This window comes from Corvus kubaryi, unplaced genomic scaffold (genome assembly GCF_017639235.1).
Source record: "Corvus kubaryi isolate FWS band 111438036 unplaced genomic scaffold, C.kubaryi_AGA036_p1.0 37396, whole genome shotgun sequence".
NCBI lineage: Eukaryota > Metazoa > Chordata > Aves > Passeriformes > Corvidae > Corvus > Corvus kubaryi.
In genome coordinates this window covers 31,289,177-31,316,580 of record NW_024581135.1, presented here as the reverse complement: position 1 = coordinate 31,316,580, position 27,404 = coordinate 31,289,177, and the positions used below count along the sequence as shown (strand labels likewise).

At 37.6% G+C, this 27,404-nt stretch overlaps 1 protein-coding gene across 10 annotated transcripts in view; it reads left to right on the top strand.

Annotated features, from left to right (window-relative positions):
* The window catches only part of GULP1 (GULP PTB domain containing engulfment adaptor 1), a 150,026-nt gene that overhangs the window by 60,836 nt on the left and 61,786 nt on the right, over positions 1 to 27,404 (top strand). For all 10 annotated transcript variants that reach the window (XM_042041720.1, XM_042041721.1, XM_042041719.1 and 7 more), the window contains exons 2-3: positions 9,636 to 9,724; positions 22,708 to 22,769. In XM_042041720.1, the coding sequence (XP_041897654.1) occupies positions 9,697 to 9,724; positions 22,708 to 22,769 (90 nt within the window). In that variant the 5' untranslated portion in view covers positions 9,636 to 9,696. The remainder of the gene's footprint in view (positions 1 to 9,635; positions 9,725 to 22,707; positions 22,770 to 27,404) is intronic.

The window sequence follows — 27,404 nt, the reverse complement described above, 5'->3', positions numbered from 1 at the left end:
TTGTTTTTGTTTTTTCTCCCTGTGCTCCCACTCCCCCCAGGTTTCAAGAGGGTAGCTTAAAAATTTCTTTCTTTGAAAACATGACAGATGTTGGTACCTACTTTTCACATCCCTCTTCTTTTACCTCCAGTCATTAAGTTGTGGAATCAGCCACAGAATGTGATGTTAGCAATTGTCTAAATTACCTCCCAATACTTAGGAGGAAAATTCTGTATTTCTTTCTCTCCTCTGGTTCTGGAGGTTCAGCCCGGATTGGTGCCTGCTTGGGGAGGGAGTTGCTGTGTGCACTGGTTTAAGGATCACAGTCAAGTGTCATATGCTTGTAAAGGGTGGGACAAGGCAGTCTTTCGTTACCAAATACTGAGGTTGCCTCACTGAGGATTTTAAACTATGTGAAGCTGAACAAGCTGTTAACATGACTTGCAGCACGTTTCAACTACATGGATGTTAATTGGAGCAGGGAGTGGAACTGTCCCAGTTCCAGGCAGCCAGTACCATCCTGGTTGTGATGGGATCAGCGTTTCAGTCTAAACCTGCTGATCTCTCACGTTTTTAAAAACTTACATGTTCTCCTTAGTCCCAGCTGTGTTAGGAAATACCGCTAGCACTTGCTAGCTTAGAAACTCTATTATGTGTTTGTATGTCAGTACTTTCTGCTAAATTACTCTGGGATGGATCACTTGCCAAAATCTTGAAATAAGACTAGTAATAACTGTAGTGGTGTGTAAAACCTGAATGTTTCTCCTGAATAGACACTGTAATTACCTGTTTGAATATACACTGGATCTAAAAGGCAGTGATGAGGAGATTAATTTGTCACAAATAGGATTTTGGCTCCCATGCTTTTGTGTCACCTTCATATCTGTGCTTTTAATTTCATACCACAACCTTATCAAAATGGTTGGATTCTTCAGACTGTATTCAGATAAGCTCAAGGAATATAATGTGATAAAGCCTAAAACCCAATATAATCTTGTTTTGAAGATACTCCCTCCAAGATTCATTTAGTACAAGTGAGAAAATGGATATTGACAACTTTTCTCAATTTTGAAAACTGTTGAAATCACTTAATAAAGCCCATTTTATCTGTATAAATAAAACTTAATGCTATCCCTGAGGCTAACCAATTAAAGCAAGGAATCTGAATGTATTAACATTAATGAGAAATCTATTGATTTTAATAGGGATTTATTAATTCCTATTAAAAAAATCAATAGATCCTATAGGGATCTATTGCTTTTAAGGGATTGTGTTCAGTATCATGGATTTTAAGTCTTTGTGAAGTGAATGACACTTTTGTATGTCATTGTTTCAGAAGTATGTAATATGTTAATAAATTGATTATGAAAAAATAAATTATTAGAAATTTTTATTATAGTGATTTTTTTCATTATATAACCTTTACCACTGGAGGTAAGTGCTGGTAGGAATTGGACTGTAAGAGACAAGAAAGCCAGCATATATAGCCTGCATAGCAGTCTGTATGCTATGTGTTCTGGCTCTCCTTTGAGGGACAGTTGTGGAACATGGGTCCCCAAATTAAAGTATAAAAGTATGGACTTTAAGTCCTCCAGATAAATAGGTTTAAATAATGATATCATATTATATTCATTTCTATAAGAGGATGATCTCTGCTAATTTTGTATTGATCTTTTACTGTAAAAAATATACCCTGTAAAAACAAAAGCCCAAAAGCTTTTACACTTAAAACAAAAACCTCAAACTGATTTCAAAGACGTAAGAAGCCATGTGGAATGTCATAGTTCATATGCCTTGGATAAAAGGTGACAATTTTTTTCATTTTGCATTTATAATAAATTGGAATGAGCCTGTTGAGAGGACTGCAGTAAAGAAAACATCTAGTGTGTTCTGTGCAGGAATAAAGAAAATACAGGGCCTTATGTGGGGAGATGAAGGCACATTTGTCCTTATTCTTCTCTTGCAGGTTGTTTCCTGGTACCTACCCAGAATTTTCTTGATTGCTTTTGTCTAAACAGACATCTGGGGTTTTCACTCCATCTTAATCATCTTTTGAACATCAGTAATCAGCTTCTGAACTTCAATTAAGGTTAATGCACATTGAGGGAAGCACATGAAGCGGTCTTCTGGGCCCTGTTGAGTGTATGTGCACAATGATATGTCTGATGCACTTTTCAAGATTGGCCAAGTATACTTTGGTAGAATAGAAAATGATGCCTTTTGTTAAACTCTTGTGCCTCTGTAAGAGATCAGCTAAATATGATGAGTTTTTACTCTAAGTGGATCTAAACCTATTTCTAAAATTGGTGTGCTTTATTTGGAGATTTACCTTCAGAATACCTAATGAGTCTTTTGGTCTCTGCCTTTTCTGTCAGGAGCACTTTTTACAATGTAATTATGAAAATGAAATTAATGCAATAAATGTAACTGGAAAAATTTCAGAAGGTTAACAAAAAATTGCTGCTGTTTTGAGACATGGAAGTTTCAAATACATTCCCTCCCCCTTAAAGAAAATACAAGGGAGGGTTTGAAAATAATGTGCCAGTAATTAAATAAATAGGTTCTCTAGGTTGCTGTAGAGGAGTCAGCTCTTCCAAAGGAGAAACGTGATGCCAGCAAAGTAACCATACTCTGTGTCCGGGAATACCTTTCTTTTATCTGTATGTATCCATCCAAGCAAGGACTCTGTGGGAAATTCTGGAAAATTATTCCTCCTGTGAGTCAAAAGCTCAGGTGTCCAGTTATCCCTTCCACCAGAACAGGTTTATTTTTAAGATCTGTTCTGTGTTTACCTGTCCATGGTGGACGCCAGTGATGAACTTCACTCTGTTGCTGTTAAAACCAGGACACTCACAAAGCTCCCCAGGCGCTCCGCCATCCATCTGAAAATAGCAGGACAGGCAAAAATCTTGTTCTGATTCCACCTAGTTGATCAGATGGCTAATGGGATGTGAAATACAGACCCTCTTGTCTGCAAGTGAGCAAGATGTTTGCCATTTGTCCATCTTTTTGAAGCAGATGAACATGTTTGAGTTCTTTGGGAGATAACGTGCATAAAGCCTTTCTACTGGCTCTGAGCATCTGACATTTTTAAGTTCTTGTACAGTGGAGTAAGAATTAGGCTGACATGACTGAAATCCTTCAGGTTTGACTCACTGGTGCTTGTGGACTGGAGGAAAAAGAAAGCTCCTCTTATATCTTGTTATGATTATTCTGTCATAATGAACCAAACAATAGAACCGGTTTCTGCAGAAGAGGATGCCCTTGTGTTCGAAATTGCTCCTTTTGTTTGGAGTATAAACTTCAGTTTGTTCCATGAGTCATGTAATCCGCTAATACGTATCAGCATAATTAAGCATAATAAAAAATAATTGTTTACAAGTAAATATGCAGAGAAGTGCAGTATTTCTTAAAGTTACATTGTTCCTAATGCTTTAAAAGACATCTAGAGAACCATTTTTGTGGAACAAGTACATTTTCTATTTGTCTGGGTTTTTAAAGGTTGTTCCATTAGTAACTTTTCTGAGGATTTATGGTTGCTTGCAACAGTTTTAAACACCTTTTGTTCATAGTTCTATTTCAATACTGAAATTTATTCTTGTTATATTTACTGATGCTGATATTTCTTCTTGCTGTAAAACAAAAGTTAGTGATAACCTTGCCTAAGGAATTGTTTTTGCTGTCAGCTGAGTGATATCCCTTGTCACCTGTTTATTTATCTCTATTCTGATTTTTTTTCCTATTGGAAGGAACAGATTATTTTAGGAAATAAAAAATTCCTAAATGAAAATTGACTTAGAAAAGTTTGTGGGAAACTGCTATGAAATGCATGAGTTTCGTATAGATTTTCTGCTTCCTGGACTATCTTTGATGTTGATATTTATAGCAGAACACTGCTGTCTGCTTGTCCTTGGTTTCTGTGAATACTTTTTTGGCAGATCTCTGTATAAGAAATGCTTTACCTGTAGTCTGAAAAGCTTCTTGCTGTGGGCTGAAAAGCACTTGTCACAACAGTACTAGGCTTATACTGCTTGAGAGAGGGGAAGAAAAATACAGGGCATGTGTGACTCTTCTGCCTTCCTGGTGGTTTCAGGAACTTGGGGAGAGCAGGGTGATCTCAGACCACAGGAAGGTCTTTAGCCTTCAGACTGGGGTGTTCCTGCCCATCCCCTTCACAGGAGAGTCAGTATGTTAGAAGGTGAGCTCTGTTTCAGGAATGTGGCTTCCAGCTGTGTTGGTGTTTGCCACATCGTTTCTGTCTTCACTCACACCAGGTGAGCCCCAGTGACACCTCTGCGCACTTCACATGGTGCCCTGGCTGCAGGCTCGAGGGCCAGCAGAGCTGTTTGGGCTCTGTCCCATTGGGAATATTGTCATCTGAACAGCAGGATCTGCTTTGGTGGTGGGAAGATACGAGTTTTAAATAGAAGACGAGCTCTTTACCAGTTTGCCCTGCCCCATCCTCTGCATAGTTGAAAAACTACAAGCAACTTTGTATTTCTGCAGATTCACCTTCAGCTGCAAAGTAGGCCTGCCACTTGGCTCTGGCTAATGAATGTTCTTGAAAATGTGATGGATAAAACCTTAAAAGTAAAGTTTTCCAGTGTCTGAATGTTTTCCTTTATATACTCCATTTGTGCTTCTGTGAATTATAAAGCACAAACATAGGATAAGAACTTTAGCTGACAGAAAGGTTTTCAATTTTGGTGAAGCCCACAGAGCTGTGTTGGTTTTGAGTTATTTTTCCCGCAAGTTTTTGTACTGATAAATTTTATTTAAATACTGTTGTGGTTTACAGTCCGACAGACTGTTCTATTATTGTTTATAAACATAAAGGGCATATGTGTTTTCATAACCACAACTGAACATGCTTGCTGCTTTCCAAGCATGACAGCGCAGGTTTGGGTCTGCACCGAAATATGTTCATTGATGTGTCATTTTCTGATGATTTTACTGTTTCAGAGGAGAACGGGTTGTGGTAAGTTAGTGTTTTAGTTACCTTCATACAAAAGGAAGGGAAAGTGCCTCCTGATATTAAGATGTGTACTTGGGTTCGTGTATTACGTAATGCAGTCTTGTATTACCATAATTTTTTGTTTTCTGTTATGCCCGATATCATATTAGAGCAATATTTTCATGGAGTTTTGGTCTAAATCAGAAAAATACTTACAAAGCTGTTATTATATTCCAGTTTGTCATCTTACCTTCAGAAATAACTTTATAAGCTTAAGCTTCATTGCAAGTCAATGAATCACACATTCCTGTGTGCTGTGGCCCTTTGAAACAGGATTTAAGACATTTTGTGCTTCATTCTTTAAGGAATGTTGTCCAGTATGCTTGAAAGGCTGGGATCTGAGAGGGGGAAGAGTCTGAATCTTCACGTCTTCTGAAGCTAAATTTGCCTTTGTATGGAAACTGTATGTATGTGAAAGGGAAGGGACAGATTGGGCTTTTAATTTTTATTAAGGGGAGTGGATGGGTGCAAGTTGGAGCTTTTAGGGAGGTTTTGTTGTAAATACTTGTGAAATGAAAAAGACAATACAATAAAAGGTTCAGCCCAGGTAATTGTTATAGCCCATGCCATTCAAAGGGCGTGACCGTGGGGGAAGCCCCATAGAAGTCCTCAGGAATACCCAGTTTCTTAGAGCAAATAAGAGACAAAGGAGACAAGTTGCATTCATTGCTTGTTTCTTCCCCTTCCTAAGTATGTTCTCTTGGCTTGTCTGATACAGCTCTAAATTTAGAAAACATATCAAAACCCAGCATTCTGAAGGAGCCCGCAGGCGTGTGTAGACGCCTGTGTGGAAGTGCAGTGTTGTTTCAGCAGGCAGAGAGGGCTGCAGCCGCTTGTGCTGGCAGCTGGAAGTCTGCCACTCCACTTCATTGTTCACTGCCTTTGCTGCATCAGGCAGAGGAGACAGCGACCCACATGATTGTCAGTGTTAAAAAGTAATTACTCAGTAATATCAGCTTCAAATCTTGCCACCCTTGCACTCCCCAGTCCAAATACCTGCCAACACCACAGTCACCACGGCCACTTGTTTCGTTGCACCCCTTGCCATTCTGCAGTTTCCTCCTTGCTGTGACAGCACCCCACCGTGAAAACCAAGGGGTTAATGACAGTGAACAGAAACAAGATGGTGTTTGCTTTCCCTGTGACTACCTAAAGTTTGATATGACAGCTTCAACACTCACCTGCCCAGGACATATGCCCGTGTCAGTGTTCAGACCGTGGGTGTCATGTCTCCTCCTGCTCAGGGTGTTTGTCTGTTATTGAAATTTATTTTAGTGTAATACAATTATTTTCTAAGCCTTCTCTTTCTTTTTTCGTTTTGTTTCTTTTCTCTCTGTCCTGAAGGAAATAACCTGATATTACCCAGATTTTCCCTAGTTTGTGTCTGTCAGAACTCTTAGCATTTTGTCAACCATATTGTGAAATCCCATACAGGTTTTCTGTTCCCAGTAGGATTTGGTTTCTGGACAAAGCTGAAGAAAACTGTTCATAGTAAGGTGGAGAAACATTTTTTACCTAGGTGTGTCTTCCTGAGTGATGAGTAATGGAATGGCTTGGTCCACATTCCTGTTCCCTAATGCCTCTGATTGTTACAACTGCTTTACCCTTGCAAGTCAAGTGGTTTATAGGGAGGACTCTCCCCTTGTACCCAGGGCTCCCTGCACCAAAATGGAATTCTCTCACTTGCCTTCCTTTTGGCTCTTTACAAGCTTTTAACAGACTGGTTTGTTCCAGTGGCTTTTTGCATCAAGATTTGTCAGAAACACAATTGTTATCTGCCAAAAAAACCTGTCTACCATCCACTGTAAGAGAACAGCTCGCTTAGTCCTTAGAGTTTTATTCTTTGTCATTGGAATATTGTGAACAAAGATATTGCAGGATATGTCTAAACTTAACTTTGCTTTTCTGATTGAAAACTTACCAGTGCTGCATACGACAGTGATACCACCCTCCTGCCCCAAGCGCAGCTGAGGAGATTGAAATGAACCTTGTGGGGTTTGGGTTGGTCTTTTGTAAGCAGCAAAATTTTATGGAGCATTTAATCATCTGCTCTTTCAGCATCTGAGAGGCTGCTGATGTTTTTTGCATTAGAGTTTGACAGAATTGTAAATGCGGTTACATGTAGCTAATTCTGTTTCCCCATTTAATAACATTTTCTGTGTGAAGTGGAAGTACACTGATTAAGTGCTTTGATACTGTTTGTTGCGTAAGCCACATCTGTGTTTTGTTCTACTGATGGAATTGAAATTATGTTGGAATTGTATTTGGAATATTGTTTTGTTGGAATTGAAATTATGAACATAGTTTTGGCAATTCTGCCCATTTTTAGCTAAGTAGCCAACAAAATTTGGCTTTTATTAGCATAGGTTACTTCAATGGTAATATATCCTTGCTCATGAGGAGGAAACATGTACTTAGTTATGCTGTGCTTTAAACAAAATACTTGAATGGTGATCTCTAGAAACATGGCCAGCCAGCTGCCTTGTGATGTGGCTGCAGAGTTTCTATTTAGAAGATGCTCTATGCATCTCAACCATCTCAAATATGTTCCTTAGCGGTTTCTTGGATGGGGATAGGAGTACACAAAAAAAACCCCCGCATTCCGAAAAAGGGCGTGTTTTGATTCTACTGTGGAGGAGAACTGAAGTGTTTGGCCTAGCGCTGTGCAAGACAACTGCCAGAGGTGTCTTAGAGGGGAAAGGAAGCTCTTTTTACTCAAAACTGGCTGTGATAGTTCATGAGGGTGAACATACTGAGCAAAGTTCTGCTACTGGCTACTGCTTATATATCCTAAGCATATCTAATAGGCTGCCCAAGTTAAACCTGTAAGCCAAACACACTTGTAGTTGCTTAAAAGCTGCAATTCCAATGTTCTTCCTTATTACTTTATTTCAACTGAGTTGACTGTCCTCTCTTACAATGGTGAAAGCCCCACACTGTGCTTGCCCTGCCAGGAGAGCTACTCGTGCATTCTCAGCTTTTGGGGACACTGATGCTTGTTAGAATTCCCCCAGTCATGCCACTGCCCTTTCCAGGGATGCTGCTAAAACCATTCCCAGAACTTCAGAGCCCTCATGGGTGTTTTTTGATTTCACTGACCCCTATGTACCCCCAGCTTTCCATGTGGTGCTGCCCATAGTGAGGGCAGGGCATGGCTGTGCAGGTGGATGAGGCTCTTGCAGCCTCGCTGTTAGAACTGCTGGGCACCAAATGTGCTCTTCGGGCTTTGCATCTGAATCATGGCATGGAAACTGCATGGATAAGTCCTGCCTGTGCTTATTGTGTTGTGTCCTCCCTTCTTAAATGCTCAGTACCATCTGTAAAACAAAAGTGATCTGGTACCTCTGCTTTAAGGAACAAATGGTTGGTCGTATGCTAGTTTAAGTAAACGGGGATTTCTCCTTCATTCTCACAGGACTGTGGGGAGAAGTCGTCCTGCTGCATCAGTGATTAGTGGAAAATAAAACTGAGGTTTTGTTGGGTTGGTTTTATTTTAGCTGTAATTGCCCATATGTTCTAATTTGAAAAATATCAAATATTTACGTGGAAATTTGGATATAATTGCTTTAATTGGTATTCAACTTACTTGAAAAAGAGGGGTGAGTACCACAAGGACTCATGAGCTGCATAAAGTATCTTAAATAAATTTGTCATCTTAATGCTGGCATTTGAAATACTGGCCTAAGTTTGGTTTTTATTCAAGGCAAAGGTAATGTTCTAGCTGATTAAAAAATCATCTGATAGCAAAGTGCTTTAATTTTCTGGTTTTACCATGCCCCTTTTTTTTCTTTTTCTTTGACTAGACTGCTTGAAAAGTAGAGAAGGGCACTGGTGCAACTTCTGGTTGGAAGATCTGAACAGAATGAAAATCAGCAATAGGAATATCTTTTCATGTGGTTGTAAAAGAAAAAACTCTACACTGCAGAATAGAATGGTCTTGAATAGTTTTGGATGTAGTGGGTTTTATTGTTTTTTTATGTTGGTAAATAATAAAATTCAAAAATAGTATTGTGAATCAAAAATTATATAAGAATTTAAGAGTGTATCCATTTTTTTAAGGGAAGGAAATACAGAAATTACTGTACAATCTGAGGTAAATGGAGCAAGGAGATCGTAGCACTGATAGAAGGCAATTTTTTCAGTACTGAGTCCCTGGGGGAAGAAGAGTCTATATATTGTGATATTTTTTTTTTCCCCCGAGTTTCAAGCCCGTGTGGAGACGAAAGCCTAGCTTGAAATAATCTGGCAGCCTAAATGACACAAAACAGGGCAGTGCAAATGTGAACTGAGTGTTTTTATGGAGTCTTGTAGTCAGCATTCATTTTAAAGCTTTCTTTCCAAGCTATTTGTGTGTTGCATTTGTCTTCATGTATATGTATAATACCACCTGCTCTGTGCCTCTGAAATCTTCGGAAGAAGATCTTGAAGGAACCTTATAATGTCCTTCTGTGTGAAGCACCACTGGGCATTTTGAACATAGGTCTTCTCAATGCTGATAGTTCTTCCTCAGCAAAGCACATCCCCAGTTTCTCAGAATTGTTTTGGAATTCTTAAGATCATTCACAGTGTCTTTAATATGAAGATAAATAGAACTTCAACGATAATAATGGAATTTTCTGTTTTCTTGTGTGTTGTTCTGCAGGTTAAAGTGGGGAGGAAAAAACCAAACCCTGAAATATCGTTGACTGGGTAGATTTTTAAACATGAATCGTGCTTTTAGCAGGAAGAAAGGTAAGTAACTTAGCTTATGTTTCATGGAGACATAAATGCCCTGTAAAAATTCTTTAGAATATTAAGAATTATACAAGGAAAAACTTAATCAATGCACTGAATTTTCTAGATAGAAATGAGCACCCTTTTAGAAGAAGTACAGAGCAAAGCATTCTTGACTTCTGCATTCTAAGGCGGAAGTTGAATTCCGTATTTTTTTTATTGCAGGATGTGTGTACACGCACACACACAAATACATATGCATAAAATACACACACTGTTTTCTTTTTTTGCCTGCACACACCAAACGATGTGCTGGAGGGTTTTAGAACTTCTAAGGCAGTGACTTTTCTTTATATATATTCATTGGATTCTTATTCTTGGAGAAGGTATTTTTTCAAACTGTGTTTAATATACTTGAACTATCTCATGCAGCAGGATATTTTTTATCTGTAAGAAGCTATTCTGGATTTGTAGCAATCTGAAATGGCATGCTTTCCAAAAGGACATCAAACCACTAAATATTGAGTTATATATATTGCTCCTCTGGCTTGCTTAGTCTCTTTTCATGGTCTGTTTATGATTAAACATATGTCTTTAGAAGGAGCATTAGGGATGCAGCTTTTTTTACTGACAGCTTTGTTGCTATTTCCCCCATTTGTTTGTAAGGTAGAAAATACTCAGTAGGTCTCTTTCTTTACTTTTCATGTTTTCTTCTAAAGGTCCTTAAGTGTGGCACACACTGAGGTGAAGGCCTTGCATGAATAAGTAGGTGTAGCCTCAGTTGGACTGAGTGTAAATATTTTGTTTATGTAACAAGAATTTCTGCTTTGGTATCAATATCAAAGCTGGAAATAAAAGGAATCTGCGTACCTTAGGCCAACATGAAATGAGAGCATCCCTGCATCCTTGTGTGTCTAGTGCATTTGTTTGTTAAGCCAGATGAATCAAGATGAGGGAAGTGGTCCAGAATATCAGCACATGGTCACAAAAGGAAGATACACTTACTCACAAAAACTGCAAAGTAGGATGAAAGATCATTTAATATCCCAATAGCAGGAGGAAATAAGCTTAAACCCATAGCCTGTTCTCTTAAGTGCTGATTTATTTCCGCTTGTAGGTAATTGTAACATCTCGATATCAACAGATCTGTACCTGTCAAGTGCTTGATAGTGTTGCCAAGCTTCTTCCACATCATTTCAGAAACCATTTCATTATTCTTTAATTGTGGATTGACTTATCATGGCTGAGAAAGAAACTTGGGAGTTGTAGATTGTTTTGTCTAGGAGACCATATAATTATTTTCCTTTTTTTTTTTTCTATTGACTTTTGATAATGTTTGAAGCTCAGCCTGCCATGTTTCAGAAACAGACCAGTTGTGTTTTACTGGACCCAGAGTGCTAAAATGCTCTGTCACTATTTCTTATCACCCTTGGCAGTTTCTGCATCTTGCCCGTATCATCAGGTTGTGCAGTTGTATCCTCAGTTTTCTGGGATCATTTGAGGGGTCTCAATTAATTTCTCTCTGTTTTTATTTCTTCGTAAGAAAATTTCTTACTAATTTCTTACTAAGTCCATACCTAAGTTTTTGCATGTTATTGTATTCAAAGACATTTGCTTTGTTGTTCAGTCAATTTCGTGTGCTTTCTCTTTACCCCAACAAGAAAAAAGTATCATATAAAAGCTGTCAGGCATAATGAAGTGCAATTAGTGTGGATTCCTAATAATGATTCAGAACCTGAGGAGACAGAGGAATTCAATGCTGTCATCCGTTTATTTTACTCATAGTAACACTCGTGACATTTCCATTCTCAGACCCTAGGAAAAAAACAAGTTTCAGTTAAGCAATTGTCAAGAATAAGTGAAAATTACATATTTTTAATGCAAATTGAAGTTCAGAAGAGCTTGGCTCTATCAGTTTTCGTGTGTAATAACTGCATTTGAAAATGGGTTCAATAGCTGGATATCCTTTACTGTATTTAATTTTTCCTCCCAGATCTCAGAGATACAGTGATTTCCATTTCTTGATGGGTTCTTTGTGGGTTTCTTTTGCCCACAAGAATGGGGATAGTTTGAGGAATTAACTATGTGACTGCTGTGGCTTCCCAAGCAGTTCTTGCTAAACCCAAAGCAGTCTCCATATGGCTGTGCTGGTAGGGTTTGTGTGAATTACAAGTTCACAGTGCTCTGTTACCTTGAAGCTACAAAAACGAGTCTTAAATACATTGGATTGTGAGGGGAATTTAAATAGATGTAGGTGATGCTTTGATAATAGGCACAGATTGTATCTGAATTGGGCAGCTTTATAGGATAAATGTTCCCTAATGTTCATTGTGAAGATCAGCCTATACCAGTCCTTTAACAGGATGCCTATAGGGAAGGTAGTTGCTCATGCCATGGCTCCGCTCTTTTTGAACTGGGCAAACTGGGGACTACAATGTTTAGGACTGTGCTGTTCTTGCTGATGAGTTCTGTTCTCATGCCATCACCTGATTCGAGCAAAAACTTTCCTTCTAAATGTTCAGGAAATTATTTTATTTACAGACATTGGTAGGCAAAGCAAGAAAAGAAGCATTACAAGCAAGCTTTCTTTGTTTTTTTCCCCTTCTTCTTTTTCTGTTGGAGGCTGGATAGCAAGCTGTGCTTTCACAAAAGAATTGCAATGAGATATGAGTTGCTAAGACAGAAAGAGAGCTCTTTTTTAAATTAATCCTGATCCTTTGCAGGCAAAAGATTCCATAGATAAGATGTGTGGCATGAGTGCTTATGGAGTGAATCTGTTATGGGAACAGCAGCTTCGTCATAAATCAGAGCAGTGCTCTTGAGAGCACAGACCTCCACTTTCAGCATTACCAGTATTTCATTTTGCAGCACAATTTCTTACTACAGGTATAATATCTGGAGCCACTACTTTGTGTAAGTTTATTTTTGAGGGTCATGGTTTGGGCATGAAATAACCACTTCAGCTGACAACCTTGTGCTGAGTGCTCTGGCTTTAAAAAACTGGTGCAGCCATTGCCTGTCTGACTGCCCAAGATTTAGTACAAACAAGAACTCACCTGGAGAGTTTGTTTGTATTTGAGTTAGAATTACTGTATTTGAGTTGGAATTTTTTTTACTTGTCTGGTAGTCATTTTAGTTGAAGGCTTAATTGATATGCTTAAATCTCAAATTGAAAAAAATCAAGCTGTTCATCTTTCATCCTACTAACTACAATGAAAAATATAAGAAAACATGGATTTTTAAACGAATTCAACTTGTTTCAGAAGGTAATTAGACAGGTAATGATAAATAAATGGGACCTTTCAGCTGTCCAGATTGTGATATCTGCTCTCTTCTGTTACCCATGAGCTTGTATAACAGGGAAACAAACTTTAGGAACTAATACTGACAAAAAGGTTCATTTTAGGTTTAAAGCTGATGTCAGCACTTGCTATTTTAAGTTGCATGTTTTAATGGAAAAAAAAAACCATTCAAAGCAACATAGCCTTTGTCTTGACTTCAGTACAGTTTGGTTGGACTATCAAATATGTGTGTTATGGAGAAAATTCTCAGTTGCAGAAATACTGTATTGTGGATGCTAAAAAGCAGGAGCAGAGGAATTTTCCAGCTGCTGAAGCATTTTGTGAAGTTTTCCTTTCTCATGCTTTAGTTGAGAAACAGTGAAAGACAGTTTTGAAAACTATTTGCAGGTGCAGAGTGTTGTGAGAATGCAGTGGATATTGTTTTGGTTCACTGAAGAAAATATTTTGAAATGGGTGTAGTCGCATTCAGCCAATCACTCTGGGAGGTGTATGGTCAAGCACCCAATAATGTCATTTCTCTATTGTGAATCAAGTTATATAAATGAGGTGGTAATTAATTAAAGAATGCCATTTATCCTGGAATTCCTGTGTCGTGATTCTCACTGTCGCTGCGGGTTACAGCGACACTATATGACTGTACAAACTGCACAAAAATAAACATTCTGTTTTCCATTCATTGATCAATGAGTGCAGTAAATTACATTGAAAAGATTGATTGTCTTTTTTTTAAGGATCTCTTTCCTTCTCCCACAAAAACAAATTGATGAACAATTTATGTTCATGTATGTTGTTGTTTTGTGGTTATGACAAAGCTTGTGAAAATGTTTCTGTATCTATTGCACTTTTGGAAGCTTGCTTTTGTATGTGATCCAGTTTTGGGGAAGGGGATTTGAAGAGTCCTCTTTACTTTTAATTTTCAGTTCTTCCTTTAAAGTCACATGTGGTAGTATGCTCCCCTTGCAATGCTGTGGTGAAAAAAGTCTGTAATGCAGATGGAAGTCTGTTCAAGTTGAAATATGTTTGCATCTTGGTAAATTCAGTCACTCTTTTGAGTAGCTTAGGGATATTAATGTAATTCTCCTGTAAGAGATCTCTCTAAATGCTATATTGTTATGTAAATTTTTCTCATTCTTAGTATATTTGTATCTAAACTGAATTACTTACTTGTTCTTAATTTGGACTGGATCTTGTAATGTGATTTATTTGCATAAACAAAACAGAAAACATTAACTATGGGGGTTTTGTTTTGCTTATTTTTTTAGTGAATGGAATTGCCTTGCATAAATGAGTTCGGCACATTTTACTGATCCTGCATCCTTCTAATAAAAGATGCTAGTGTAAGAACTAGTGCATATAAGTAAGCAAAAAATAACTAGTATTTCCTGGCTTTTGCCTCATCAGAAACGTGAAAGAAAACTACTGTTCCTTCCAGACAGAGACATATGTAAATATGGAATGACTGTAATTCAAACCCTCTGTGAGCAAAAGACTGAAACTTTTTAAGTGACACAAAATAGTGCTAAAATTGTAAATATATATTTCTACTGAATTACAATGGCTGAAATGGGTGAGGTTGTGGAGGACGTAGCAATTGAATTTAGTTTTTACTTTATTGCATGCCAGTGGTCCTCCTTCATCCCATAAAGAATGGCAGCCTCAGTTTTCTTATGACATGAAGTTCAATGTATGTGAGAATCTAAATTTTCTGGGGTTTTTCCATATGATAGCAGTTAATAAGGTGGATAATTGCTGCCAATTACCAGCTCCTGAGATGTAGATGGTCTTTATAATGCTAAATAGAATATATTGAAGTAATGGCCTGTTTTAAATCATAAGTTTCAGCAATAATATTTCTGTGCAATGGCTTTTTATGGGTCTTATTTATGAAAGTGTAGACAGATGCATTTAATGGGCAGGGGCTGGCATATAAAAATCTGCAATCAAAGGTTATAGAATGCTCTTTTATGGGAATGGACTGGCTATAATATGATCTTTATTTTTATCATCAACACATGCTGCATTCCAGAGATGACAAATATTTTGGTTTATATTTTTTCTCCTAATGAGCAGACAATAGGTGAAGGCCCAAAAGACTGATGGGGGATAAGTGTAGTCCTAAAGTAAATACTTTCCTTCTGTCAGAGTCTATTTCACATCGGTGATTTAAACAAATGGCCTGTTGTGTGCTGGGCTTCCACATTAAGAATAATGATAAAAACCACAAAGAGGAGATACTCATATAGTTTTAAAGGCATGAAGTAGCCACAGGCTCCCCCACTGTGGTCTTCAAATATCCTTGTGGTTGCACTTTGTTCTTTCGTAAAAGCATTCACCTTCCAGGGAAGAGATTAAAAAAAAAGCCAAAAAAACAAACAAAAAAAACCAACTCAACAAACCAAAACTAGATCTATATTTCCTCCTCTGCTCCCACCAAAAAAAAGCTGCTGCTTGATGATTCTAGGATTTTTTGAATAAAAATTTTTTTCAGGAGTGATGTGTGGAAGGAAAAGAGGGTACTTTTTTGGTATAACAAATATTTCTGTATTCAGCTGGTCTTGACACAAAAATCAGTTAATACTTTTATACTACCTCCACAAAGAGGTCATATGTATTCCAGTTACTGTTCCTTGTCTTCCTAAACATGTGGTCGAACCAATATTCAGTGGCCAAGTCCCTTTTTTGGATTGATTTCTGACTCTGGTTTTTGAAGTATTGTTTGTACTATTGTTCTCCTTAGGCTGTGGCAGCACCCCTTCAAGTACACCAGCAAGGAGTCCTGCAGGGTTTCCACCTTCATTTGGCAAGGACCCAAAGGTCTCCTCTTGGTGAGACAGGGAAGTGCTCAGTCTGACAGTTTGTGTGTGTTTGCAAGCATTTGTATGCAACTGGACACGTATTTATGGTAGTATATTCACATTCTGAAGGCAGAAGGGACAGCTCTAATTGTTTAGGGGAAAAAAGGGTTCCAGTATGTCTTCAGAGGAAGCATACAAATGAGGCGTGAGCTTTGGAAACCTTCTCCGAAGGATTCTTGGGTCTGTGCAGCTAAGCCTGGATTTTCCTTTTTTTGCTGGTACCGTGAGAATAGAAGGATAATTTCCTGTTGCTTATTTTATCTGCATTATCTCCAAAAAGGTATTGCAGAACTAATCTTATCTCTTGCCTGCTGTAAAGAATATTCTAGGCAGGTTAACAATGATATTTACAACAATAACTATTTGTCACTTCTCCAAAACCTCAGGAGCTCCTTTCCAGAAGACATGCGTGCTGCTGAGCCATAGGCACAAATACTGGCTTTACAGTGGGAGCAGCATGGAAAGAATCTGAACCTTTTGGCTTCAACCCTATTAAAATTTACACAGCTGCAGCTTAAATGCTTGAGTTGCACAGGTACACTGTGAGATAGCTGGATGAGTATCTAGTTAAAGGCAAAATATCTTATCCTGTGTGAAATAAATTACCAACCAGACCTTGATAGGAGTCACAATGGCTACTTGGTTTCATAAGAATTTGTCTTATAAGGCTGTTGGAAAATTGCAGAGAACATCCTAAGTAGCTCACTCAGGAAAACACTATTTTGTGAAATCAAATCCTTTTGGTACATAAAAGGATGTACCTTAAGTGCATAAGCAAGACGAAGCTACAGATAATGCATATTTTAGTTGTTCTCATGGTTGTTCAAACTCCTTTCTTCTCCTTCCAGTTTGAATTTTAAAGAAAGTTTCACTTAAACTTTTATACCACGTTATTTCAATGTTCTGGAATCAGAAAATTAAAATTCTGTTTTAATTGTATTGAGATTGTCATTTGTGCTCCTTTTCCTTTGTTTTGACCTATCTACATAATGTTCTTACTTTAACAGTAAGAAATTCTTCAAAAGCTTGCTTTTCAAACACTTTTTACAAGTTAAATAGATACTCCTCCCAATTTATTTATAGTAATACTGGAATAGTTCACTGAACTCTTTCTCTGCAAAAAGACTACAAAAGTCAAAGATGGAGCTGGAGGTTTGATCTCTACATACGTCTTAGTGAAAACTTGCAAAAATGTGATCACTTAAAATAAATTATGCTATGCCAGTCTTTTTTGACTTTAACTAGAAGCTTTTATCAAAGACAGTGTAGCTCTTTTTGTAGCTAGAAGACATGAGGTATGGGCTAAGTAGTTCAGATTTATTTTCCTTGGTTTTTTCTGCTTTGGTTTAGGAAGTTGAACTTGATTAAAGTTCTTAACATAAATCAAAAGTGAAAAAAAATTTGCTAATGACTGGTCAGTTGTAGTAACACTTTCATCCTACTTTCCTTTATTGTCAAAACCTAAATATTAGCATGCATATCTCAAAAACATAAAGTTTAAAATGTGTAGGCTCTGCAGTGAATGTTACTGTTGAAGGAAATGCAAATACTAGGCTTATTTTCATGTTGTAGCTATACCAACCCAGCATTCTATGACACCATTTTGCAATTGTAGCAATCAGCTGTTTAAAACCATTTACATGGTCCTAAATATTATGAGAGAATGACACAGGCAAGGCATTCTGCCAAGCTCACTCTGTTCTAGGGAGATACAGCTCTTTTCTTGGCAAAGAATAAATATGCATCCAAAGAATATCTCGTGTTTGGGGGGGAAGAAAAAAATAACAGAAGTAACTATTTTTGAGCTATGCATATTGATGGATGTTTTTCTCTATATGTTTCTAGGGAAGGCTCTGACTCCTAATTTCAAATGCTTAGCCATAGTAACCTGTTAAAAACTTTAATAAATTACTATTAGACACCCAGACTTAGTCATTCCTCTAGAAGGTGACTGGAACAAATGCTGAAGCTGAACCATGCAATAATATGGGTAGATTTGTTTGTTAATGATATTTAGGTGTTACATGCTGATGAAAATTCTGGTGCCAAGCATTCAGTCTCAGGCCTCAGCCTATCAGTCCCTGTGTTACCTGCAGTGGTCAAGAAGGCAGATTCTACCTTGCTGTCTGACCAGACTAAGGGAGGCTTTGTGAGAACCTGACTGCTTCTGCTGCAGTGCAGAATAAAGGAAGTTATTTAACAAGGTGACAGTTCTTGCGTGTCCCATTGTGAAGGTTTTCTTTCTTTACAGAAAAATAGATAACCTAGGAATAGTGAAAGAGATAGGTACTTATGTACATACACTGAAGCAAGTAAGTTGTTTGTTCCTGAGGCAATAATACCTAGATGCAGCACGGATCTCTTGGGATGATATCTTCTTCAGGAGACTCTTATTAGGCTGGTTGTCACATAAAATGTTTTTTTCATACCAAGTTCTGTAAAACAGGAAGAAAAGACAGTTCCAAGATTTCTTCCGTTAGCAATAAAAACATCCATCGATGTGAAAGGATTTTGATCTGGTAGAGAGCAAAGGCTTTAGTTTCTACCTTTTAGAAATTACTGTATTTTCACTGTGACACTAAAACAGAAAAAGTTAAAATCAGAGTCTTTCTCTTTCCATCATACTAAATGAATGGCCACTTGGTCTCGTGTGCTTTGATAAACACTTTAGAAACATTAATTAGTTAATGTTACTTAATGTTACTGAATTAATAATGATAGTAGGGTTTAGGGAGGCAGTTAACTAAAGCTGCACTGTGAATGTTCTGTTCTACAATCTCTTTGGTCAGTAATATGCAGAGACATTAATCTCAAAGGGAGAACAATTTCTTGGCGCTGCTATCGCTTTCCTTTTTGGTAGATAAATGGTCAGCTGTGCTGTTATCTAACCTAATGTCATCCTCCCTTAAGTGCAGCACGGTTGTTCTGGGTACTTGATGAAGTCTCCGAGTCTGTTGCCTTCAGTGTGTGATTTGTCAGCACGTCCCCCTTCCCTGGCTCTTCAGTGCTGCTGAGGCCTCTGCAATGGCTCACACACGGGGCCCCCCGGCTGTGTGGGACCAACAGCTGGTGTGAAATGCAGATTGTAAAGGAACCTCCCCTTTTTTAATGGTATGGGGCTGGCATGATTCAGGGGGTTAGAAAGGAGACACGTCCCAATTCAGAGCAGTATTAATTCTCTGCCTAAGGAAGTGCCCAGCTCCTCTCTCCACTCTTGCAATTCAGCCTGTCAGACCCTTGGGTCTTCCTGCGTTAACTTGATACAGCTTTCCCTTAGCAGACTGGTGTGTGCTGGCAGGGAACAAAACCTGAGAAGCTCTCACCCAAGTCAAATTCCCTTAAAAACTGCATAGGCTGCTGTGCTGCTGCTCCGGGGGCTCTCTGTGCCTATGCCACACACTGAGCACGCCATGCACATGCTGAGGTGTTGTGGAGAGGCTCCACACAGGATTGCAAATCCTGCTTAATAAGGGCTGTGATTTACCCGTGCCCTTGAAATCAGAGTGGTGACCCTTTTTCGCACCTCTTGTTTCATGCAGTGTGGGTGGCAAAACCACCACGTACTCAGACGTCTTTGAATTTCTCATACCTCAGTTAAGCATAGGTTTTATGGGACTCTGGTCAAACTCATAATTCTCAAAACCTCGTAATTCTCAAAAACAACCAAGCACTTTTAAAAACTTTAATGTAAACTCTAAGGCAACCTAGATTAGGAACTTCAGACAAGATCTAAAATAACTGTGGTTTTCACCCAGTGTAATAGCATAAGTCTTTTCACTTTCTATTACGGTTAACATTAGATGCATGTGGTTGTCAGGTTTGGTTTTATCAGGGCTTTCAGTCCTTTCTTTAGGACTTACTGTTTTATTTAGCTGGGAAGTGTCTAGAACTCTTGCTGCGGTGTATCTAATAAAATAATAATATGAACTGTGATTTTCATTGTAGGGTTTCATATTTTGCTTTTTGCTTCAGAATGAATAATTAAGCTTCAAGCTGTGAAAACTCCTTAAAAATTAAATTAGGTGAGGGATCATGCAAACCACAAGCCATATCTACATCAGATATTTGACCAATACTTATTTTATAGATTTTCTTTTTTCATGTTTTTCTGGTTTATTGCATGCAAAATGTCTGAAATTTAGTCTTTCTCAACTGCTGTGAAATCAAACTAATTCTAAGCAGTATTTCAAACAGCTCCTGAGGGTGGTATAAATCCAAAATCAGACCTTACAATTCAGAAGGAGAGGCTGGTAACAAACTACCCCATAATAGCTTGCATGATTTTTTGCACATCTTTGCTCTCAGCCTGAATTTTGCCTTGTATTGATTTAGTTTAGCATTAAGAGTTCTTTCCGAAGTGCTACCACTCTGTAATTATTACTTGCCTCTAAGAAATGGATTTCCATTGTCAATGGAAATCTTCAGTACTTGTGTCACAGTGTCTGTGGATCTACATGTGAATGTTGGACTATTTTAACCAATAGCACAAGAATCCTGGAGTGTCTTTTGGTACCCTGCTAAGTTACTGATTTCATTTTGAGCTGACAGCACCTGTCCATATTTGCTGATCTTCCTCCCAGTTAGGGGTACCAACAGTTACGGCAACACTTGCGCAGCAGTGTTAGTCCTTGCTGGAATCTCTGTAACATTACTGCTGGAGGCTGGTAGGCAACCTTATGATTTCATAGAACCACTTTAAGTAAAGCTTTGTACATGATAATAGTATTGGAAAGATTATCTGATGCTGAATTAAGACCAGCATTTCACACTTGACTCCCAAACTAAATAGCATTTTTTTCAGGTTTGAATTTTCCCTGATGCGTAGAAGGGAGGAAGAAACATTTGCAAGGAATAGTTTTGATGGTACCTGTCTTGCCATTTGTCTGCTTGTAAAATTGCTTTAGAAGCCACAGCTCTGTCACTTGTTTGTTTGGGTACTAGGCATAAAATGAATGGAGAACTATTGTAATTTCCTTGAGAGGTTCAGTGCTCTATTTTTACTAGATTTTGCTTTATAAATGTATAGACGTGATATTATGCCTGCTGAAGCTAGTAAACAGTGATGTGCAGGAAATGGGTAAATTAACCCTTGGTGTTAGCAATGTGAATGCAGCTGGAGGAGCTGACATTGGCCCTGTGCAGGTGTTCACTGAGCAGGCTGGGGCAGTGAGCAGTCCTGTCCTGAGTGCCAGCTCCCCCGTGCCTGGCCTTGCCAGCGAGCCTGGTGACCAGCTGCTTGACTGGGCTTTGGGTCATCTCCTGGGCTGACAGGCTTTATTCTACCAGTCCTAATTCACAAATTCACTGGGATGGTTATTTTGCCCTTTCAGATAACATCAGCTTTTGCTACTATGTTAAAGTAGAGATCCCGTTTCAGGTGTTAAAATATTCTGGGAAATGAGTTCTTGATTCCAGCAGTCCAATCACGAGCCACAGTTGAAAGGAAGAGCCACTTTAATCATCCTCCTGGGTGCTGCTGAATGGACAAATCATTCTTCCTTAATTAAGAAGTGATAATATCAGTCTTCAGTAATGGAACTGAACATTAGTGCCATCTAGAATGGAACTTGCTTAGGGAAAAAAAACATTCTCCCAGCTTTGCAGTTCTGATCCTGTTACAGTGATGACTGGTAAATATCTTGTTTTACTGTTTTCTTGCTTCTGCATATTCTAAAATATTCAATTATTGCTTTAGTGTTAATGAATGTCACAGCTTTCGCTCTTTAACAGTTTGAAATGAATGGAATTTTATTGTCCTTATGCGTCGCTAACAAAAAAGTTCGTAATTACTGTAACTGCAACTCCCCATAAAGGCGAAGGAAATTGTGAGCATCCAAGGGTAGAATTTTGCTTTAAGCTGTTATTCTCTTACTTAATTCAATAAAGTTCCAGATTTGTGACTTTAATTCATGCTAATTTAAACCAGGATAGTCTCAAGTTCGAAACTACTACTAAATGTTCAGTATGTGTCGTATAAAATACTGATTGGAGTTACAGATTCTCCCAAATGTGTGATTATGCAAATTTAGTATTTTGGAATATTTTTGTTTTCTTAAATGCTCTCAAATAAGAAAACTTTGAAAAATTGTTTCTAAGATTGTAATTAAAAAGAAGCTTTTTCTTAATATTAGGAGTTCCACCTTAAATTGTGTAGAACATTCAAAAAGGCCATTAAAATAAGAGGGGAAGATGTATTTGACAAAATATTACAAAATTATGTCACCATGCAGCAGGAAAAGTAAGAGAATAACACAGTCTTGGAATGTGAATGTTAAAGGAGAATATACAAATTTGTTTAGCAAATGTATAGGAAGAATTACAGGGGATCTGAGCTTATAAATCAGATCTAAAACTTACGAATCTGATGCGCATCCTTTTTGTTTTGTGAGGATTAGGGCTTTCTTCTGTCAGTTACAGCTTGGATAATTTTTTTTGTCCCCTTAATGTCTTGATAATTCATCAGAAAAAGCACATAATTCATCAAAAAAACATCATTAGAGGCACAAGATGCCGTCAGTGCTTCAAAGAGCAGGATGCAGAAAATACTGATCTGAGGCAGAAACAGCAAACAACCTTAGACCAATTAATACATTTGGGGGGAGGAGTTGTAATTCTTAGGGAAAATCAAGTTGGTTAAAGTAGGAAGTGTGCCCAAGAGAAAGAAGCAGGTTCTTTCATCTAAGTGTATGGGAAGGTGTGAGATATTTCCCTCCAACACCAGTAACTACTTCACACAGTTTTTTGAGTAAGAGGAGGATTGTTATCTTTTCCACAGAGATATTATTATATCTAAGTTAATGATTGGATAACCCATTCAGTGCTTTTTTATTTTGCTTTTCTGTAGACAAAACATGGATGCACACTCCTGAAGCCTTATCAAAGCATTATATTCCCTATAATGCAAAGGTAAGAAAATATGAAGTTTTCTCCTCATACCTTTAGAACACAGCATGTTCTATCTTGTTTTTAACTTGAAAACTGCAGAGATGTGGATTTTCCAGATGAAATAATGAAGACAAACTTAGTAAATGTCTGTTTTGCAGGTGAAAATGTTCTGTTTTTAATGGCCAATTGATTCTTGTTCTGATTTATGGTTTACTACAAAGCAAACTAGTGTTCTTCCTGTGCTTGATGCTGGTTTTTTTTAACAGATGGAAATTTTGAGTGCAAAGGAATTTAACACCAGGCTGTATGCTTACAATATTATTAAAATTAACAGCACAAACTTCTTTTGAACAATATCAAAGGCAATCCTATCTGTTGGCTATATTGAAATGTCACATACTCAGGAAATAATGTGTTAGAATAATAATGGCATTTTTGCACAGTAAAGCCAAAAGCCTTACTTTTATTTTCTTATCCCAATTACAGTGAGATAAGTATGTATAAGTAATGCTTCAATTTGTATATTGACATCTGCTGACGGGAAATGTATCTTACCAAAACACCTTAGAACCTAAAGGTACCTAAATACCTAAATATCAGCTTAGAAAATAGTTTGCTAAAATGAGGAGAGAATATGCAGCCATCAGCATAACTCAGAGTAAACTGAGTAATCTGCAATTACTTGCTCAAACTGAGAGTACAATACAATAAAATTCTATTGTGGGCTGTTCTGGATTAAATTCTCTTATGATTGGTATTTCTTAATATAAAAAAATTTCTTAAAGTAGTCTTAATGAAAAATCAATGTGAAAATTCTTGACATCAAAAATTTGTATTTTTTAATATATATTGAAAATATTTGTTTCACAGGCCAAAACTCAGGTTTCTACATGAGTGTTCCCTGCTTTTGTGTTTTCAATTTTCTTTTGCTTAGCACTGCCGCACACTGAGCAAGTATCTGTAGTGGAAAGTGGAGTCTCATTCTCCCAGTTGCCAGGTTTTGAACGTGTTTTTATTGTGTATGTTCTCAAACGGAATTCTTGTCCAAAGGACGCATTACCATTTAACTGGATAGCCTTGCCAGACACCTTGGCTTTATATTACACTTTTTGAGAGGGAGGATTACTTGCTGTGGTGACTGTGCCATCTGTTTTAAGAGCACGCTGAAGCCGTGAGTTTTTTCAAAGCACTGAACAATGTCTGTTCATTTCTGGTCTTTGAGAGAAAAAAGGAAACCTCCCTCCTCTTTCATGTTTCATTGTCTTGCTTAAGAGCATATCTGGTGAGTAGGTGTCAATGCAGCTATGCAAAAAAATAATTAGAATAAAGAAAATGGTGGCAAGAGGGTGGTAATTGTATAAACAACAGCAGTAGCAACTTCTGGAGCAGAAGAAAAGGATGGAGAATTCCTATCTAAAGAAAGTCTGCTCTCAGCCTGGTTAGGAAGACTCTTGGTCCAAAATGTCTTTCCAGCTTTTTAGGCTGATACGTGCCTAAGTGTCCTCTCCAGTTCTGCTCCTGTTTATTGTTTATACCAGGACCTCCTCGACCTTTGTGCTGGTGTGCTCTGTCAGAACACTTGCAGGAAACTGCAATTTTAATACCACATATGTGGGTATGTGTGCTTGGGGTTTGGTTGTGGTGTTTGGTTTTTTTGCTTTTTTTCTTTTTTTTTCCCTAGAATCACAGTAGAAAATCAGTTATTTGATTCAAAGCAAGCAACATGTTGCTCTGTTCTGTAACTGGATTGTGAAGGGTATGGGGTTCCCTACCCTGTTTTTTTATGGACACCTGGAATATATTTGCACAGCTTTTATGAAGTTAGCTGGCATATGCAGGCATAGTATTAATAAATCTAGATGATATTTCCACATCAGTTCTCATTAAGTTTTGCCATATTTTGCACTTTAAGAGGAAAGTATGCATCTATCAGTACCTTATTTGAGGTTTGCAGGATTTTGGGTTTTAAGTGAAATGTCTCATTGATTTCATAACTTGTAACTACCTTGTGAGATAATGACTAAAAGCTTCAGAAAACCTTAATAACACAAGTATTGAGCAAGACTCATTGATTTTTCCCCAAAATGTTCGTATTGTTCCACTTCCAATTCTCTAACATTCAGTTCATGTGTCTTCCATATTTGTTGGGAAGAAAAAACAACACTTGATCTGATTTAGTTCAAAAAATAATCATGTGAGGGAAGAATGACATGTTCAGAAAATCAAATAAGTTTGATGGAAAGTAATATGAGAGATGCTTTTTGTCCATGAGCAAGTGAGCTGTATTCTATTCTATAGTTTTTTGGATGCAGATTACTGTGGGTGGAAAAGTGATTTCTGTTCTTTATAAGACACAGAATTAGTTTCTCTGACACTAACCTTCTGAGATGATCAGAACACAAAGAGCTAAGTGGGAAAGATGAGATTCTGTTGATTCTTAAGGCAGCTTGTTGATGAAGCGCAGTTCCTGAGTTGACTGCTACCTTATTAAAAAAAAAAATCCTAGCAAAGTTAACTGGAGATTAACGAACCCTGCAATATTGACAACTGGCCCTTTTTTCTACAAATTGGAGAGGACTTTTTAACAGAGAATTAGTAACGTCTTGTTATCTCTTAGAACATACACCCTCAGGATGATATATGGCCATAATCCTCTTTGCAAGAAAACATGAGCCTAGTTTTTTCAGAAGTAAAATCCAGGAGCCATGAGTCTCCTAAGGAAGCCCTTAAATATAAAAGTATCTTGAATTTCTCTCTCTTTTCCAACACACCCACTCCTACTTTGCTATTTTAAAATTTGCTGATTTTGGCATAGTTTGCATGGTGTAAACCCATGAGGATTTGGGCTTTAGGGTTTTCTATTTGGGTGGGGGGACAGGGACAAACTGAAATTTTCCCTCTTCGGTTTTGTTTGCTTTTGTTTGTTTAGTGTTTTTTCTTGGGTTCTTTTTTTTTCTTATCTTACTGATGTCTTGGTCTACCAGAAGGCATTGATAATAAGACTTCCCATACTTCAGCAAGCTATGGATATGAAACCTTGGTTTATTGAAGCCAGAATTTTGACATCAGTTCATGTTCCTATATTGTTCTTACCTGTGTCACTCTAAATGAAAGCATATTGGTCACACTTTTTTTTTCCCCCAGAAAGATAATTTAGAATTTTTATAGTACAGTATCAAATTTGGACTCATTTTGTTGTAGTGACATGACAGTTTTAATGTCAACAGGATATAAAATTCTAAGGCAACCCCAAATTCCTCTTCTGTGACAACTTTTTCTATAATGTTCCTTAATTAAGAAGAGATGTATTATTTTCTGTACTCTAAGGAAAAAAGTTCTCTTTTGCCCTTAAGTTAATTCTCTTGATTTGAGACCAGTTTCCTTTCTGCAAAACAAAAGTGATCAAAGTGTGACTTTATAATGGAATAAGACTGAAGCCTTTAAAAAGGACTGGTTGTTGTCATCACGTAACCACCGAGTGGAGCCTTTCTGCCAATCCAAAGCTGACACTGCCCCAGCCAGCAATGTTTACTGTGTCTCTCTGTAGTATTTGTGTCTGTAATCCCCTTTAGAGGCACTCGCTTATTTTTTGGCTTATATCAAACTTCCACATGCACAGCTTTCCATTTTGCAGATGAGAGATTCTGCTTTGCCAGCCTGGTGTTCACACTGGCTGCTGGTCAGGCAGGGGGTCAGTGGCTCTGACCTTGCAGAAGGGCTGCTCTTTCACATGACAAGTGATGGCACGGTAAACCCTTGGGAGGATGTTTCGCCAAGAGATGCCTTGGCTCCCCAGTGCTCACACAGCCACTGGCCTAATGCTTGCTTCACACTCACTGTCAAAGTTCTTGTATTGTCAGCTGCATATTCGATTTTTGATGTAGTAGCTTCAATTTGAAATTTTTAAGCTAAATGAACAATGCAAAAAAGGAATTACTAATGGTCACACTTTATGATCTTGGAGGTCTTTTCCAACCCAAATGATTCTGTGATTCTGTAATAAAAGACCTCTCTTGGCAGTACCTGAAACTATTAGCCTTAGCTGTAGGACAATCAACAGTTTATTTAGATTTTAAACTATATGTTAATTTCTTATTCCATGTATTTTTTTATCATCAAGGAATGGCAACTAATACTCTTCTGGACAAGGTTCAGAGGTCAAATGATGTAATTACTATAGCAGGGCTCTAGGTGCAGTTATGTCTTTTGAATATCTGTGTTTTGCTGTCATTAATGTACAGTATCAAAGCCACATTTTTGTGGCATAAACTGCACTTCTACTACAGTTTTTGTTGCTATTGCTATAGCAATTCTCTTTTTCTATCCAGTCAGCATTGAGCAGAATGTTCATGACTGTGTCATTAAAAGTAATGAAAAAATGGTAAATTGTATGTAGCGTTCCCAAGTCAGCAGAGGTCCAAGGCACACTATTAAAAGGTATATTTAAGATATGTGGTGAAGTTAGATATAGCAAGATATTTCAAACAGAACACAAAAATACTGAAAATTAGAAACTACTGCAGTAGAAGGGAGCATTATGAAAAATAATGAAGTTTCCTGCTTTAAATATTTTATAATTAGAATTAATAACTTAATTAAATTTCATTAGAGTACAAAAATCTCTTGCATATGATCATAATTAATTTAGTGTTTAAG